The sequence below is a fragment of the Echiichthys vipera genome (assembly GCF_963691815.1).
Source record: "Echiichthys vipera genome assembly, chromosome: 16".
NCBI lineage: Eukaryota > Metazoa > Chordata > Actinopteri > Perciformes > Trachinidae > Echiichthys > Echiichthys vipera.
This window is the reverse complement of record NC_139841.1, coordinates 4594563-4612512: the sequence shown is the minus strand read 5'-3', so window position 1 is coordinate 4612512 and position 17950 is coordinate 4594563. Positions and strand designations below refer to the sequence as shown.

Below are 17950 nucleotides of genomic sequence, written 5' to 3'. Positions count from 1 at the left end.
CTGTCGGGTTGCCAGGTTTGATGCAGAGTGTGTCAGTGATCAGCCTGCTCCATGTCAGTGATGAATCAAACAGGGGAACCACTCATTTGGACTAATCACTTAATTTACAACAGTATTTAACGTTGGCCAGTCTTCAGCTGAAGTCTTTCTGTGAGTGCTGTGGAATCCATTAGCTCGCTCTCAACTCAAAACAGACAAACCTGGCAACCTGAAACGCCCAACACTATTGGCTGCTACAATGGAAACAGAACGGGACAGAAAGTCATTGTCAAACCCGGCAAATTTAAAAAAAACATTCATTCAGACAATCAATTTTTTCCCCGAAGCGTTCCCAGGCCAGTGTAGAGATATAATCTCTCCACCTAGTCCTGGGTCTTCCTGGGAACGCCTCGGGATCCCCCAGTTAGAGCTGGTTAATGTGGCCCAGGAAAGGGAAGTTTGGGGTCCCCTTCCAAAGCTGCTGCCCCCGCAACCCGACCCCAGATAAGAGGTTGAAGATGAGATGAGATTAATCTATTTTTTTTATGTAAAAGCAACACTTTCGTTCAGTACCCCTCAAAACGCCCCGTGGGTGTTTTATTGTTTTTTAAATATAGCTTCTAAGATTCTACATATTCAACCTTTAAGGATTAAGAAAATAAGAATGATGGATATAAGTAACCAATCCATTACTAAATGGGAGCAAGCTCACTGAGTTTAGACTGAGATAAGTGCTGTGTCATCAGACTGTGTGGGAAAGGAGGTGAAAAACGATGACCAGGGGTGCTAGCTGGCAGCAGCAATTTGAACAGAAAAGCACCCCTCACTGTCACACTCCCTACTACATACTCCTTGTGCTTGAACAGCAGGGCGCTGTCTAAACCTGACACCCTTTTAAACCTTACTATAACCTTTGCTGTGCTCTTCTCTTAAACACCACAATTGGCATGTACAATTATTAAAGCAGAAGTATAAAGTGAAACTGATGGTGTCACCACTGTGCCACTCAATGTCAAACTAGTTGATGGGAGAAATGTGGGTTTCTTATAAATGAACGGGGCTTCACCTTGAACACTGTATCCACTTTTTGGAATACATCCATTCTGGCTTCAGCTATCACTATTTTGGCATTGTCTAACTCTAGGCAAATCCAAAAGTGGGCAAAGAGGTGGAGCGCAGAAGACCTGAGGCTGGCTGAATTAAGGCTAACAAGCCAGCTAGGATACTTGGCCGGTACTGTACCAGATCAGATTGGGTTGTGGTTTTACAGATGACATATACAGACTCATTTTGATTGGCTGTATGTAAGAAAGGCGTTATATTTTTTAGCCCTAAGAGTGTTCTGCGTACTGTGATTGGCTCAGCCGCTGAATAAGTAAAATTTAACAACTTGGGGGATATTTTGGTGATTTTAAAACATCTCTGTGGCATGGCAATGTGTGCCGATGAGCAATGTGTGGCTTCCCTCCATGGCCGCAGTGCAAGGAAGGGAGCCAGAGAAGGAAGCCAGCCATCATTCATCTGCACACACTGCCATGCCACAGAGTTAGATTTAAATTGGTCAAATAAATCAGCAAAATATATCTTTAATGCTTCATTCACACACTTTTTCCACAGTGTAGGAAAGCACATTGCTATCCCCAGACAAATACCTTTGTACGGCTCATTTTCTTTAACCAGTGTAGCATGAAGCCATGGAGGAATGAGCTAGCTTTAGCTAATTATTCCAACCTTGGTGCTGGGCAGTGGTGGCTTGCCCATAGAGGGATCCTCCTACATAGAAATTAATACATTTTTTATTAATTAATTTATCAATTTATTTCATCCTGTGATTGCAATTGTGTGGCAAAAGAGTATTTTATAATGCATTTACTGCAATAAAATCTACTTAAAGCATCAACTGCATTGAAATATTTATCTTAATATTTATCTCTCATCTCTGCTGAGCTGATCCGCTTCCGAGGCGAGATTGAGGATGCTTTTCGGAGAGCCCATTGGTTCCACATACACAGTCAGTAGGAGGTTGCGCGTGCAGCTTTCTATGCACTTTGGGGATGGTAAGTCCCTCAGTGGAACAGGTTTCATTTTTCTGAGAGAAAGTCTGCTTTGTTTTGGACGTGATGTCTGCCTTCACTGGTAAAGGGAAGTAGACTGCATGGCAGAGATGGAACATCTGTGATGAAGTTTCTGAATGTTTTAATAGCTCCTTCCTTTTGGATTGCATTTGCTAATCAACTTGAATGGACTTTACTATGAGAGGAGCTGGTACAGGGGCCAGTAGGTAAGTCGTTAAAACACTCTTTTAATAAACTCTGGGTTCACTAACTATGCTGTTGCTGCTTCGTTTTATGTGTAAGGACTCTTGTCATGCTACTGCAGAGGTTTGGTGTTATTTTGAGCAGTATTAGTGGTCAATGCCTTCACCGTATACTGCCCAGAGCTAATCAGTGTTAGCCACGGTCGGCTATTAGCAACTCTCCGAGTTATCTCTGTTAATAGTTCATACATGAAAATGGCTCTCGATGGCTTATTTGATTAACCCTGACTCCTCCAGATGGATTGATTTTCATTGGCTCTGCAGATCCATCTGGGAACTCTGGTTTGGAGATCTTTTGGGAAGGGAAAAATACTGGTTTCTTATTGAATAAACCATCTATCTATCACCAACATACGAGCCAAATCAACCAATCAGATCAATGAAGCGTATGACGTACTAACAGCATTGAGGCAATGCTCAGAAAGGAAACAACATGTGGGTAAAGGATATTGTGTAAAGCCGTTTGTGTAACGTGAATTCACTGGTAAAATTCCCAATTACAGGAGCCCGGTCCATATTCAACAGAAGGATCTAGAGAAAGAAGAGTTAGTGAGCAGGTTGCTCGATTGCTGCTCTCATCTCATCTACAGAAGCCGCCATGTTGTTTACACTGAACATTGGCTTCTTGTCGCGTCACACTATGAGTTGCCTCAAAACCAACGCAGATTGGTTTGGTCGCTTGGCAAACTTCTCGACATTTTCTCCGCCGCAAGTTGGAGCTCTGAGATCAGAATGTTTATTAGGCTATTATTTGATGACTGTATTTGACGAATAAGATGATTTTACGCCGGAATTTCACTTTAATTCTACCAACACAGGCAGCCCTGTGCTCATCACACTACCATCTCCTAGCGAGACACCAGCAGTCCTGCTGACTGAGGGTGAACAGAAAGGAGAGACCTGGCAGATGTATTGGTCAACTTTACCCCGAATTGCAGCCAAATGTCACACACTGACTGAGTGTAGGGGGGAAGTAGCAGACGTAGCATATACATGTTGTGTTTACAGCTTGTTCTGCTAGCCCAGAGTGACCATGCTGTAAACGCTTGGTGGGTGAAAGTGACAGGATGTGATCGCCTCCACTATACTGTGCAAGTATTTCTTATAAAAAAAGATACAGCAAAGAAGCCATCACTGAATGTGAGCGGCTCTATTTCCTGTCATGTGCCTCTGACAGACAGCCGCAGCTGCCCCGGACCAAAATACCACAGAGGGGACCAACCCAAACAAGGGGTCGGCACCCATAAACTACATCTACCTCTACTACCTTCCCCAGCCACTCTCATTTCCCACTGCTCATCCCCCTTCCCACTCTGGGGTGGTGGTACAACCCCTAGAGGGGGCGAATGTATTTTTGGCTGTTGCAGGGGTCCAGCTAAGGAGAGAGGGGGCAAGTGCTCCTGAGAATTTTTGAGAACTCTCCACTCCCTGCGGCTTGTCTATCCCTCAACCAGTCCCACCCTCAGCAGCTTTCTCCCTCCTCTCTGTCTCCTCTGTGTTTTGTTTTGCCAGTACAATGACTGTGGGGAACATGGAGAGTGCTGAACTCTTTGATGCTGGGAAGAAAGGTCGGGGCCTGAGGGCCACCAAAGAGCTCAAAGCTGGGGAAGTGGTCTTCGCCGAGCCCAGTTTCTCTGCTGTGGTCTTCGACAGGTACGAGGCTCCGGACTGTGTCGTTGTAGTTTTGAGACTAAATGGACAGGTATAGGAGGACAGGCTGCCAAGCTGCAGGTGTGGTGTTGACAGTAGGTAAGGCTTCACTGGGCTCTGACCTCATTTCCAGATGCCAAATTTTCATGACACCAGCAATGAGAAAGCTGGCATGGTGTCATGTGAGCTTGAGCATGACATACCTTTGGATTTAGTTGTCAAGAGCAAGGAGGCTTTACCACAAAACCATTATGACAGCTTACAAGCTTTCAAAATAATTTCTCAAATGCAAAGGAAGAGATTCCAGTGACCTCATGTTGCCTGGACCAGAGGGTTGCTTTATGTGCAGCATATTAATATCCATTGAGTCTGTGTGTGCTTTGAAACATTGGTCTTACCCCTGTTTATACATTGTTCATATGCTACAAGCTATACTTGGCAAAGATCATATGTAAAGCAAGTGTGTACTGAAAGCTGCTTCTGCATGTAATCTTTGAGTCTGGACAGTTAATGATGTCAGAGCAGATCGCACATTTATATTTGGGCCCTTAAATCATTCAGTGCTAAACCAAAAGTAGCATTTTAAAACTAGAAGGGCACTCTGAGGCCGAGGCCAAGCCCATGCCCTGTCAGACCCGATCCCTAACCTTATTGGAGCTGTCACAAAATATTTACACAATGAGATCTTTGATAAATAATCCTCAGCAATGTGGATAGAAGTGTAAAGGCAGATAATAGACCTGTGGTGGCCCTGAAGTGCAAATCAAAACAGCAAATAGAAAAACACAACAATAAAGCACAAAACACAATGATAGTAACTTCTACTGGAACAGGTAGGGCCTATCTATCAGAGGATCCTCCTGATTGGACACACGGACTGTCTGTCTTTTAACATGAAGTGAGTGCTCACTCACTAACTTGCTAGACCCCATCCCTTCATTCGGTGACAAACAAAATTGGTAAAGGATGTTTTTGCCTTCATTGTGGGATAACATAGTCGTGGAACTGGCCGATTACATCATGTGTATGCCATGCATCAAAATAATTCATAAGAATAGCGAACATATCTTCGGAAGTACTCAGGAAGATCCACTGACAGATAGGCCCTACCTTTTCCATTAGAATTTAATGTTGTTGTGTTTTGTGATTTGTTTTTGCGATTTGATGTATTCACTGCTTTGATTTGAACTTCGGGTATAGAACAGTTAGTTGAGGAAATTACATCACTTTACTGTAATGCTGCATTTAAAACTGCATGTAGCATCAATATGTGAAAGTTCAACCGATTTGTCATAACTGAGACCAGAATGTCAAATAATTATCTACGTTTCGTTTACCTTTGATGCTGTTTTTGTATTCCATATGTAACCCCACACCTGGGCATCATGTCTTCAACGGGTTATTTATTTATTTTTCAAAGCCAGAGTAATTTTAATGTGAGGCAACACAACATTGTACACACAGTGTTCTGGACTTTTCTGTAAATAGTTGGTGGGTAATAAGCTGAGTGCAGCCTGGTTTGTCTATGTGCTGGAATGCCAGACGCAGATCTGGTAGTCGTGTTTGAGCCATATAAGAGCAGCTAGTAGCTGCAGGATGTTGGCTCACTCAGGGTCTCAGACACAGTAGGCATTCACTGAGCTGATCTGCCTAATGTAAGACTGGAGCTGTCCAAAACTACACTGAGAAAGCATCTGAGAGTGACTGTGTGTGTGTGTGTGTGTGTGTGTGTGTGTGTGTGTGTGTGTGTGTGTGTGTGTGTGTGTGTGTGTGTGTGTGTGTGTGTGTGTGTGTGTGTGTGTGTGTGTGTGTGTGTGTGTGTGTGTGTGTGTGTGTGTGTGTGTGTGTGTGTGTGTGTGTGTGTGTGTGTGTGTGTGTGTGTGTGTGTGTGTGTGTGTGTGTGTGTGTGTGTGTGTGTGTGTGTGTGTGTGTGTGTGTGTGTGTGTGTGTGTGTGTGTGTATGTGTGTGTCATCAGAAGCATTAACAGGTCTGTTCACTGTCCCTTTGGACTCAGCTGAATAAACTGTTTACACACAGATGCATGCTGCAGTCTGCTGAGACCTGTGTGTTCACTCGCGGTGTGTCATCAGCATTCAAACACTAAAGATGAGGAGAGAACAGTTCTCTGTAATAATGTTCTTGCAGGTCTGGATCTACTTTTCTTAACCTTTTTGGAAAATGCAAAAATGTGCGTTTGTATGTGTGTCTTATTCATGCATATTGTATACTTAACAATATTACATAGATATATATAGAATAGTATACTGTATACAGTAGTATGCATATGAATGAACGAGTCAATATCATTTTTAATATTGTTTCATGCTTACAGCACAACCCAAGACACAAATTCATAGAACTAGGATCAGTTTTCAAACAACAGAGAAGCAACTTCAATCAGTGTCTACAATAAGGTGCATGCTGACAAAAACACATTTAGGTCATGCCATGGAAACCTTTTGCTCTTCATATGACTCTTTCTGGTGTTCAGAAAACAAAGACATCTGAATCTGGTTGCTCTGTTTTGATTTGTTAAAGTCTGCTAACTTTGCCTCTTTGTCTCAGTACTCATTTCTTTTTTACAACATAGTAAAGGTCATCAAGCTCTCTCAGAGTGTAACCATAGTCAAATATCATACTGCATCTAATAAAAACGTGTATAGAGAGCTGAAAGAGTGAAGAATCATCAGCCACCAAATGAGCTCAGAGATAATCTGTTGTCTTTCTCTGAAACAAACAACAACAGGAGCAGAGAGTCTGATTGTGCACCTGAACCCAGTAAAAAAGAACATAAAGAAAAAAACTCATAAATATGAGTGTGTCAAATCTGTTTGAAGGTTTGATGTTTGATGGAAGATGAAAAACACAAGTGTTTGCTAGTGTCACTGTGTAAGAAGTGAAGCCCAACACGTTGGATAGACAGCTGCAGAGAATGAGTTCTGTTCAGAGCCGACTGAACTGTCTTTGGGTCTTTCCTTTGGTCCAGATCTTCACATCAATGACAGATATTTTTTGTTGTTGGTGCAACTGTAATGTTTCTTTGTTTTGTCTGTCTCCGTCTCAGTTTAGCCGATCAGGTGTGCCACAGCTGTTTCCGGCACCAGGCCAAACTGCACCGCTGTGCCCAGTGTAAGTTTGCCCATTACTGCGACCGCACCTGCCAGACCGCGTGCTGGGATGAACACAAGCAGGAATGTGGAGCCATCAAGAAGATCGGCAAGGCGCCCAGTGAGAAAGTTCGGTGAGTCCATCCTATGTTTACAGGAAACTGACTTGTGCCACAGAGGGACCTGCGCATTACATTGCAATTTATAACTGCAGGGACACAAATCATAGAAACTGAAGGTCCTGTTTTACAGAACAAAGTGTTCTCCTTGTCTCAACTCTGAAACTCTGTGAAGTCCAGTCACTTTGACTTATATAGCCCAATCAAGGGGGATGATATGGCAAAATATCATATCATGAATCTTACAGTAAAATCAGGATCATGATTTTGTGACCGCTCCGAGGGCTACTCCCATAGCAAAGAACATCATCTGAGCTCTCCAGCTCACAGCTAAACTGAGATTCCGGGTCTCTTCCCAAACAATAACAGTGTTTGACCCTTTAAGTCACAGAGAAAAAAGAACCATGTGCTTCCAGTACTTGGCACTGGAGCCGATTGAAGATACTCTGAATTCACACAACAATATAAACAGGAAAAAAAAAGATGAGAAAAACGTGAATCCGAAAACATCAGAAAACACGGGATCTCGAATCAACATATGTGTTAAAATGTCCACCATTTCTATTCAAAACTCTAAAGAGTCAGAATATATTATTCCCCCAGCTTGTTCCACACATTCTATGAATGGGGATGGACGGACAGTGTGGATGTGACATCTACAGCCATGACTTGATGTGATTTTAATGTGACAGTGATGTCTCTCCTCTGCCCAGTCTGGCTGCTCGTGTGCTGTGGCGTATACACAAGGACACGGGCATTGTGTCCGACAGTCAGCTGATCTCAGTGGAGCAGCTGGAGGGCCACGTGGCTGACCTACCTGAAGAAGACCTCAAGCAGCTCAAGACTGATGTGCACACCTTCCTGGAATACTGGTCTTATGGAAGAAAGCAGCACTCCTTTGACTACATCTCACACATCTTTGGCACTGTGAGAAAGAATGTCTCATTATGTAGATGTTATGATTCACCAGTGTTTCATGATTTTTAAAATATTTTTATTTATAACCTTTATTTAAACACGTGAATATATTGAGGAGCAACCTCAATATTGCCAAGATCAAAACACACAACATTTGAACAATACATGAGCAAATCTGAATTATCAGAAAAGTAAAGTGACACTCGAATAATGAAAACATAGAAGTTAAAAACCGGAGCAGTTAGAACTAAAATCAGATGCAGTTATGGATTTAAATTGTCGTGATGAGAAGAGTGTGGTGACTTTCAGGTGGTTTTGCAGTGTTCCAGGTTCCAGGTGCACAGTAGGGTTAACAGAGGGAACCTGCAGCGTGATCCAGTTTTTTGAGCCTGTCTGATGAAGACTTGCATTAAAAGATACTAAAGAATTGATAAAGGATGGTACGAGACCAGTGAGAGCTTTAAAAACAAATAGAAGTGTCAAATCACGCCTGTTAGAAAGCGAGGGACATTCAACGTTTGAATACAGGTCACAGTGATGGGTGTTGTGGCTGTCGCCTGTAATAAAGCTCAGGGCTGAATTATGTACGGTGTCAAGTGGGTGTAGAGTTGTCGCTAATCTCAAACTGACATAAAAGTTGCCTCAGTACGTTTCTTCCTGCAGTGAAGAGGAAAGGAAGGTTTGTTTCTGTAAAAGAAACCTATTTTTGTCTTAGTTTTCACCAAATTAGACACATGAGGTCTGAAAGTAAGTTTGGCATTGATCCAAATTCCAAGATATTTGTACTCAGAGACTCTTTCAATAGTTGTAGCATTATTAGTGGAGAAAATTTGATTTTTGAAAGTGATATTTTTGTTTTAGTGAAAAGCATCAATTTGGTTTTACATGCATTAAGAACTAGTTTGTACTTATTTAGAGCAACTTGTAGGTCGTTGAAACAGTGCTGAAGAGATTCAATTGCAGAGGTTACAGAGTCAGAAATACAATACAAAATAGTGTCATCTGCATAAAGATGAATGTTACAGCCAGTGACAGTAGTTACAATGTCAATAACATACAAGGACAATAGAGCAGGTCCAAGGATTGATCCTTGAGGGACACCTTTCGTAATATGAATAAAGTCTGATTTAACATTTCCGAGGGTCACGCATTGTTGTCTGTCTGTGAGGTAACTATGGAAAACTGATATTGAGAAGTTTGGTTAAGAGCAGTTCATGACCTTAACCAAAGATTATATTTGTAAACTGCACATTTGTAAAGTCTCTCTCTCTCTCTCTCTATCTCTCTCTCTCTCTCTCTCTCTCTCTCTCTCTCTCTCTCTCTCTCTCTCTCTCTCTCTCTCTCTCTCTCTCTCTCTCTCTCTCTCTCTCGTAGATCAAGTGTAATGGATTCACCCTGAGTGACCAGAGAGGCCTGCAGGCTGTGGGTGTGGGTCTTTTCCCAAACCTTTGTCTGGTCAACCATGACTGTTGGCCCAACTGCACCGTCATCCTCAACCACGGCAAGTAGGTATCCGAGCTACTGCCGCTGTGAAACCACAATGAGAGATCTCTGCGTAATGAATATCTAATAATGAAGTGATTAAGAACACAACTTTATTTAGGAATATATTATCATGCGAGCACAACATAAGGTACAAGAATCAAACTATTAAAGTGAATGGAAGTGACTGTCCCTTTGTTTTGCAGCCAGTCAGCTGTGAGTTCTGCTCTCCACTCTCAGAGGAGGTATGTTTTTTACTTTCTCTGTGGGAAATCCATGTTTAACAAAATAATCATCAACCAAAAATCATATTAGAGTAGTTTTTCAATACTTTTGTCTGGATTGGGACGCAATATGGGACACAATATCCAGTTATTTTGCTCAAAGATGTCCGCAGTTCCATGAGTATAAGAGTGCTCTAGACGGTGCATAGATTCTGTTATTAAATGAGAACAAATCATGAATAAGAAAACACATGAATGTCAGAATCTTACTGCGTGAGTGGATTTTAAGATGCAATGTCTCAGGAAAGGTTAGTGAATGAGGCCAGTCGATATCACTTTTGTGTCTGTAATGTATGTAATGTAAATATGAGCCTGTAGATGGTTAGCCGAGCTTAGCATAAAGACAGGAAGCAAGGGGAAACGACAACAAGCTGACATGTGCTGACACAGTATTGGGATTGGTTATATCCAGGGCTGAGGGTAACATGTATTATCAGATCCATAACAACCCCCGGCCTCTCCTCATCTGTCCCAGGATCGAGCTGCGAGCTATGGGGAAAATTTCAGAGGGCGAGGAGCTGACCGTCAGCTACGTGGACTTCCTCAACCTGTCTGCTGACCGCCAGAAGAAGCTGAGGGAGCATTTCTACTTCGAGTGCAGCTGCGAACACTGCAGCCAGCACATCAAGGACGACCTGATGACGGCTGCTGCAGAGAGCCAGGGGAACAAAGTTGGGTTTAGTCACAAAATACAGAATCTTTTGCATATGTTTCTTTCACTTTTATGGTTGTGAGAACACTGTATACTGCTGTTAGCTGTTTTGTCGTTGTGTCTTCACTCTCAGCCCTCTGCTGATAAGGTCAAAGAGGTGACTGCCTTCAGTAAAGAGTGTCTGGAGAAGATCGAGAGGTCCCGCATTGAGAAGGATTACCAGGAGGTACTGCTCTCAGCTTCTCTGCATTTCTGCCTCTCTTCCTGTCTTGATCACATTCTCCTTGTCTTGTATTGTGTTCTGTCTGTCCTCAGGTGGTGAAGTTGTGCCGTGAGTGTGTGGAGAAGCAGGAGAACGTCTTGGCCAACACTAACCTGTATAAGCTGCGTGTGCTCAGCGTTGCCAGTGAGGTGCTCTCTTACGCGCAGTCATTCTCTGAGGCTGCAGACTACGCCCGCAGGATGGTGGAGGGATACAAGTGAGTGCTGATGGAGCGCTTGGTTCCGGAGGAATACAGTTACTCCACAAAACCATGATTGTGTATATTGCAATGTTTATATACCGTTCATTTGTTCTGTTTAAGGTGATATTTATCTTCCCTAACATGTCTCTTTTCAGACTAGTGAAAAGAAAACATTTATTTTACCTCACTTCATAGTCTGTTTGTGTCTGCAGATTAAAAGTAAAAAGTGTAAGTCCAGCGTAAAATCATCCCATGGTCTCTTTTGGCACTTACACTCATCAAATAAGCCATCGAGACAGTTTTTTTCGTGTAACAACTTTTAATGGAGAAATCCTGGAGAGTCACTAACAGTCGAATTTTGCTAACACTGATTAGCTCAAGTACGGTGAAGGCATTCAAACGTCTTTTTTAACCACTAATACTGCTGAAAATAACAGCAAACCTCTGCAGCTGCATGAGAAGTGTCCCTACACAGAAAACAAAGCACCAACAACGTAGTTAGTGAAGCCAGAGTTTATTAAAAGAGTGTGTTAAAGACTTACCTACTGGCCCCTGTACCAGCTCCTCTCATAGTAAAGTCCATTCAAGTGGATTACCAAAGTCAATCCCAAAGGAAGGAGCCCATTGGTGCTTTGTTTTCTGAAGTCCAAAAACAGGCAAAATCAGGTTTAAACAGACAGAAGTTTTGCTAAGACATGAGGAAACAGTGCATTCGTTGGGGACTAATTTCAGAGGAGGATTCATCCACATTTGGTACTCTTATGAATATTTCTGGCTCATTGATTTAAAATTGTACTCCATAAGAGTATTGTACTCTACATTGAGATACATTGTTTCTAGCCGCCTCTGTGGCGGTAAGATGTAACAGTTCTTTCAGAGCCTCCATCTTGTCACACACACACACACACACACACACACACACACACACACACACACACACACACACACACACACACACACACACACACACACACACACACACACACACACACACACACACACACACACTCTTAGCTGTCCATCGTTTCCGAAGATGACGCTTGCTCCAGGGATTGGGTTGGGGAAGGGTGGGTGGGGGGGCTGGGGTGGGTCAGCGACGTTGCCGCTGGTGCCACTTCTCGTGGGCGAAGAGTCCGATCCTTGAGCCGCACACTCGCCCGCAGATGGAACACGGGAACCCAGATGCCAGAGGAACACCAGCCGCCCGCTGGTGTCGCTGGGTGCGCCTCTTAGATCTTCTGTCTTGGTTTGTTTTGTGTATCTGAGACACTGCCGTGGCACAGGTTCCCTGCCAGGCAGATCTGTTGGTGGCCAGGTTTTCAAGCTGAGTGAGGGGGATATTCGCTCGCTTAAGGATGTCCCTGGTGTAGTCAGTAAAGCGCCGCTTTTGCCCTCCAGCGGAGCGCTTTGCGCCCAATAGTTGGCTATAGAGGACTTGGCGGGGCAGGCGGTGTTCAGGCTTGCGTATAATGTGCCCTATCCAGCGCAGGTGTCTTTTGGCCACAGCTGCTTCCATACAAACAGAGCCAGTGTTGTGGAGGATGTCTGTATGGGGCGTTCGATCCTCCCAGGACAGACCCTGGACCTTCTGTAGGCAGCGGATGTGGAAGGCCTCTAGGTTGGTGATGTGCTGACGGTATGGGGTCCATGACTCTGCCCCGTAGAGCAGAGTGGAGAGACAAACAGCATTATACACAGCAACCTTGGTGCTGACCTTCAGGTTGCGGTTTTCAAAAACCCTGCTGCAGGCGTCCAAATGAAGATGAGGCTTTATTGATCCGGGTGTGTATTTCTTTGTCAAGGGAGCAGCATGAGGACAGAGTGGACCCAAGGTAGGTGAAGTGATCCACTGTTTTAAGTGGGACACCGTGTATGTGAAAACTGGGGGGTGTGGGGGCGGGAGTGGTGAGATGGGACATGACCTCGGTCTTTTGAGTGTTAACCTGTAGGCCAAAGGATTGGTACAGACTGGATATTGTGTTGAGGGCATGTTGCATAGAGTCTGGGCTGTGAGCTATGATGGCACAGTCATCAGCATACTGAAGCTCACAGATTTGGCGGGTTGTTGTCTTGGTGTGGGCCTGGAGCCTGCGGATGTTAAAGAGGCTTCCGTCAAGGCGGTATTCCACATGGACACCGTCTTCTTGTCCCATGACCCGGTGGAAGAGGCAGGTTACAGCAGAGAGGAGGATGTTGAAGAGCACCGGAGCCAAGACACAGCCTTGCTTTACCCCAACGTTCACCTTGAAGGACTCTGACTGGAGTTCTCCTGTGAGCACTCTGGCTTGCATCCCATCGTGCAGCTGTTTTAGGATGCTGAGGAACCTGGGTGGAACCCCAAGTTTGGTGAGATGTTGCCAGAGCAACTCACGGTTGACGGTGTCGAAGGCTTTGCTGAGGTCGATGAAGGCTATGTAGAGGTCTTTGTGGTGTTCCCTGCTCTTCTCCAACAGCTGCCTCAAGACAAATACCATGTCTGATGTTGATCTGGTCTTCCGGAAGCCACACTGTGTTTCTGGGAGCACAGCTTCTGATATGTGCTCAACCAGTCTTCTGAGCATGACCTTGGTCAGGACCTTCCCTGCGATGGAGAGGAGAGATATTCCACGGCTGTTGCCGCATACTGCTCTGTCTCCTTTCTTTTTATAGATTAGCACAATGTTTGCATCCTTCCAGTCCTGTGGGATTGTCCCATGTTCCCAGATGTTGTGGATCAGGAGGTGCAGGCGACGTGTGAGGATGTATCCTCCGTGTTTGAACACCTCTGCAGGGATTCCATCGGGTCCAGCGCTTTTGTTGTTCTTCAGCCCTGCAATGGCTTGCTGGATTTCCGAGTAGAGTGGTGGGGTGTCCAGGTGTGTGGTTGATGGCAGGTCTGGGAGATTATCCCTGGGAGATTATCCAGGATATGTAGGTCGACTGGGTTGGTGTGGTTGAGGAGATCCTCAAAGTGATTTGCCCAACGGGCAAGAATCTGGTGCCGGTCCTTGAAAAGCGTGGACCCATCAGTTGATCGAACCGGGGCCATCGCCCACTTCCTGGGGCCGTACAAGGCTTTTATGGCATCATAAAAGCCTTGGGTGTTGTTGCAGTCTGCCAGATTTGGATCTCTTGCGCCTTTTGCACCCACCAGGTGTCCTCCATAGTCCGGAGGGCTCGCTGGACTGCTGTTTTTGCTGCAGCGAAGGTGGATTTGAGGGTGGGAGATCCAGGGCAGGACAGGAGAGCTTTGTGGGCCTCATGCTTGTTTTTTAGGAGTGACTGTATCTCAGCTGAGTTACAGTCAAACCAGTCCTGGTGACGTTTCCTTGAATGGCCGAGCGCCTCTAAGGCTGAGCTGTGAATAGCCTGGCGCAGGGCTGGCCAGTCGGCTGATTCCTCCGGGATGTTGTTGAGGTTTTCAGCAAGGAGCCGTCGCAGATTGTCTGTGGTGGTGGGGCTGTTGAGAGCTGTGCGGTTGAGTCTCTTGTGTGGAGCTGCCCTCGGGCCACGGGGTTGAATGCTCATGAGGAGTTTGGATCTGACCATGAGGTGGTCAGTCGAGCACTCGGCTCCACGCATGACACGGGTGATGAGGACATCTCTTCTGTCCTTTTGACGGACAATCACGTAGTCAAGGAGATGCCAATGTTTTGAGCGGGGGTGTTGCCAGGTGGTCTTGAGCTTGTTCTTCATCTGGAAGATGGTGTTGGTGATGACCAGCTGGTGCTCTGCACAGAGGGAGAGGAGTCTGAGCCCATTGTGGTTCATTTTCCCCACACCATGCTGGCCAAGAACCTTATTCCATACCAGGTGCTCTGTGCCCACTCTAGCATTGAAATCTCCCATGAGTATGAGCCTGTCCGTAGCCGGGGTTTTCTGTAGGATGGCATCAAGAGCTCGGTAGAAATCCTCTTTGGTGTTGTGATCGGAATCAAGAGTTGGTGCATATGCACTGATGAGGGTGGCGAAGCGTTCCTTTGCCAGGGGAATGCGCCACGTCATCAGCCTTTCATTGATGCCGATGGGGGATTCCGGAATGCGCTGCAGCAGTTTGGTCTTCACAGCAAAGCCGACTCCATGGTTGCGTCGAGTGCCTTCGGGGACCCCCCTCCAGAAGAAGGTGTGTGTACCCAGCACCAACCTCTGACAGGGACTCCTCTCCATGTAGTCTGGTCTCACTGAGAGCTGCAATGTCGATGTTGTATCTCGCAAGCTCCAGGGCCACCAGTGCTGTCCTGCGGTGGGGCCTGTCAGGAGTTGCAGTCAGGTCAAGTAGTGTGCGCACATTCCATGATGCTATTTTTAGCATATGTTTTACTTTAATTTTTCGACCGCGAGGGGGGATGCTCCGACGGTTGCGGTTTACCGTCCGGAGTATGGAGAGCAGGCATTTTTTGGACCACCTTTTCTAGGTCCTTCCCCATCTCAGGGGTGAGCAGTGCGGGGCTGCTCAGTCGCAATGGAAGCTGCCGAAAGGATGCGCTGCTCCATCCCACAGTCCTAACGACCATCACTCCATTGCCGCCTGCGTGCATGGTTTGGCTAGACACTCCCAGCCACATCCTTGGCCTGTACCCACCGCCATTCCACAACGCCACAGGACTTTTTTGGGGGAGGGAAGGGGGGGGGGGGGGGGGGGAGACAAGAAAGCTTGCGCGTAGGTGAGGATTAAGGTGAGGGTGAGGGTGCACATTCCTCACTCCCACCAGCTTCACTCCTACCAGATTAACCTCCAGTGGCATGAGAGAACCCATGACGACCTTCGTCTGGCAGGAGCTGCAGGGGGCTGCCGGTGGTCCGGTCAGTCGGACTCCGCCTGTGCCTGTCCCCAGGTGCAGGTTTGTCTTCGGGGTTTGCTCCCCTAGACAGGCTGAGGGTCGTCCGAGGTCTTTATTGACCCTTCTGTTGCGCACCTGCCAGCACACGCTTTTCTGTTAGGGTCTGCTCCCTTAGCCTTTGTCTCAAAAGACTATCCCATAAGGCAGTGGGGCTATTTGCCCATAGCTGGGTCAGTGGTTGATGGGTGCCAGGGCGCGTCCACTGCATGGTGGACCTGCACACCGCATCTCTGGGGCCCACTGCTGCTCCCAGATCCCCTGCTGGTTCAGCCTGGAGCCGCAGGACACCAGTTACCGTGTGTGGCCACGAGGAGGCACAGCAGGGGTCTTGGTGAAGGAGAGGCTATGTACTGACCTGAGAAGACTTACGCACTCGGCTTCCTTTACCCAGGACTGGGTTGGCCAGCGGCAGGGACTAAGGGAGGGAAGTCACATGCATCTCTACATGCAACGTCTACCTAGCATGCTGCACTAGACGCGTCACAACACCCTGTGAGCATTGCATACACACACACTGTTGTGTGCAATGCTCACACACACACACACACACCATTGTTTTCACTCACTCTGTGATCGTTAGGAACTTAAAAAGGCAACTAAATAGATGGAAATCTTATGGAGTACAACTTTAATCGGTTTTAACAACAATGGAGCTGTATGGTACAGAGGAAGAAGATACACACACTATGGTTCAGTGCTGGTGTTGGGTCTCTTTTGCAGAAAGTTGTACCACCCTACCAATGCCCATTTGGGCATGGCAATCATGCGGGCAGGGGTCACCCACTGGCATGCAGGGCAGATAGAGTTGGGTCATGGCATGATCTGCAAGGCCTACGGCATCCTCATGGTCACCCATGGACCCAACCATGCCATCACCAGGGACCTGGAGGTACATTGTCCAGTAGTTTCTTTTATGCATGCGGTAAAAATGTCCAATAGTTATTCATTATTTCATTTGGTCAGTACACTACTCTGGGTAACCTTGCTTTTATGTCTTCAGTCTATGCGCCGACAGACTGAGATGGAGCTGAAGATGTTCAAGCAGAATGAGTCTGAGTACCATACCATGAGGGACGCTGCTCTGAAGATCCAGCCCAGGGTCAGCTGCTCCTAAAGGCCTCCTCCACAAGCAATAATCACCCTCACCACTGGTGGTCCTATACTGTATAAATATATACTGTACATTATCTAAAGTTTTGCACCCAGTTCCTGTGCTGAGTTTCTGGATCACCAGTATGTCTGATGACCCTTCTGTTAAAAAGTGCAGATGTAACACAACATGTTGCATGTACAGTGCATGTACAATAAAATTGAAGACACGTGTGTTGGTATGTGTCACTTACACACAAACAATAAGCCTCGGACAAACAGAGCTGCAACCAGAGATACTGAGGTCAGAAGTCCCTGCCTCCAAAGAGGATTACAGAGAAAAGAGAGCAAGACAGGTAATCAGAGCAGAGGAAGACAAGTATAAAGTTAAATTAAATGTGGTTACTAAGTCAAGCCTTAACTAATGGGAGACACTAGCCGGAGGGTCTACTGGTGGCTGTGACACAGAGTCCCTTGTTGATCAAAAGTCTCTCATAACTTGCTCAGTTCACGTTGTTACCTAAAGAACTTCATAGCAAAGTCTGACATTAGTGTGATGGGTAGGCTTTTGGGGTGCCACCAACTCAGCTTTCCCTCTCTATAGAAGCTCACAGGCACACACCTGGACACTATTAATCTCATTAAGAGCTGATGGAGCTTGTGAGTGCACAGGATCGCACTCTCTCTGGTGCATGCTGTCCAGTGTGGCCAGGGAGCAGGCTAGTCTTCTGGAAGGTATGTTTTCAAAGTTGACCTTATTTTAATCTTGATGAACATTTTTAAAGACTTTTATTGATCAGTTTACCTCTTTTCTGCAGGCACTTTAAATCTGTGATCTGTAAGATTTGAGATACGTTGTTTCTAGCGGCCGCAGACCAACCATTGTGAGCAGTTTCACTAACATGGAGACTTATTTACATCGAGAGAGGGAATGTCTCCACAGACACAGTTATTAGAATACTCAGCAGAGAGGCAACAAGAGCTTTCATTAGTGGGTCATATGACATGAACGGTGCAGGGAATAACTCCTGGGAGCGGGACGCAAATGCAGACACGGAAACCAAGTAA

At 45.8% G+C, this 17950-nt stretch overlaps 2 protein-coding genes across 3 annotated transcripts in view; both read left to right on the top strand.

The window, feature by feature from the left end:
* The window catches only part of lmo4a (LIM domain only 4a), a 193931-nt gene extending 191635 nt beyond the window's left edge, over window positions 1-2296 (top strand). Inside the window, exon 6 of the transcript XR_014593550.1 lies at window positions 2183-2296. The gene's annotated coding sequence lies outside the window, so the exon portion shown is untranslated. The remainder of the gene's footprint in view (window positions 1-2182) is intronic.
* Window positions 2297-3679: 1383 nt separating this feature from the next.
* Window positions 3680-17116, top strand: smyd1a (SET and MYND domain containing 1a). Of its 2 annotated transcripts, none has more exons than XM_083929822.1 (10): window positions 3680-3949; window positions 7012-7188; window positions 7887-8100; window positions 9466-9596; window positions 9780-9818; window positions 10333-10528; window positions 10658-10735; window positions 10825-10988; window positions 16514-16682; window positions 16794-17116. In XM_083929822.1, the coding sequence occupies exons 1-10, from the start codon at window positions 3813-3815 to the stop codon at window positions 16905-16907; spliced, it is 1419 nt and encodes a 472-aa protein (XP_083785948.1). In that variant the 5' UTR covers window positions 3680-3812; the 3' UTR covers window positions 16908-17116. The 2 variants fall into 2 exon arrangements, with proteins under 2 accessions (XP_083785948.1, XP_083785947.1); XM_083929821.1 differs by having other exon boundaries at window positions 3681-3949; window positions 10643-10735.
* Window positions 17117-17950: the final 834 nt, after the last annotated feature.

What these genes read in the sequence shown, in the direction of transcription:
- smyd1a (XM_083929821.1), top strand. Translation starts at nt 3,813, where the DNA reads ATGACTGTGGGGAACATGGAGAGTGCTGAACTCTTTGATGCTGGGAAG. An exon ending in TCTCACACATCTTTGGCACT is followed by an intron (nt 8,101 to 9,465) that starts GTGAGAAAGAAT and finishes TCTCTCTCGTAG; the next exon opens with ATCAAGTGTAATGGATTCAC. An exon ending in GTCATCCTCAACCACGGCAA is followed by an intron (nt 9,597 to 9,779) that starts GTAGGTATCCGA and finishes TTTGTTTTGCAG; the next exon opens with CCAGTCAGCTGTGAGTTCTG.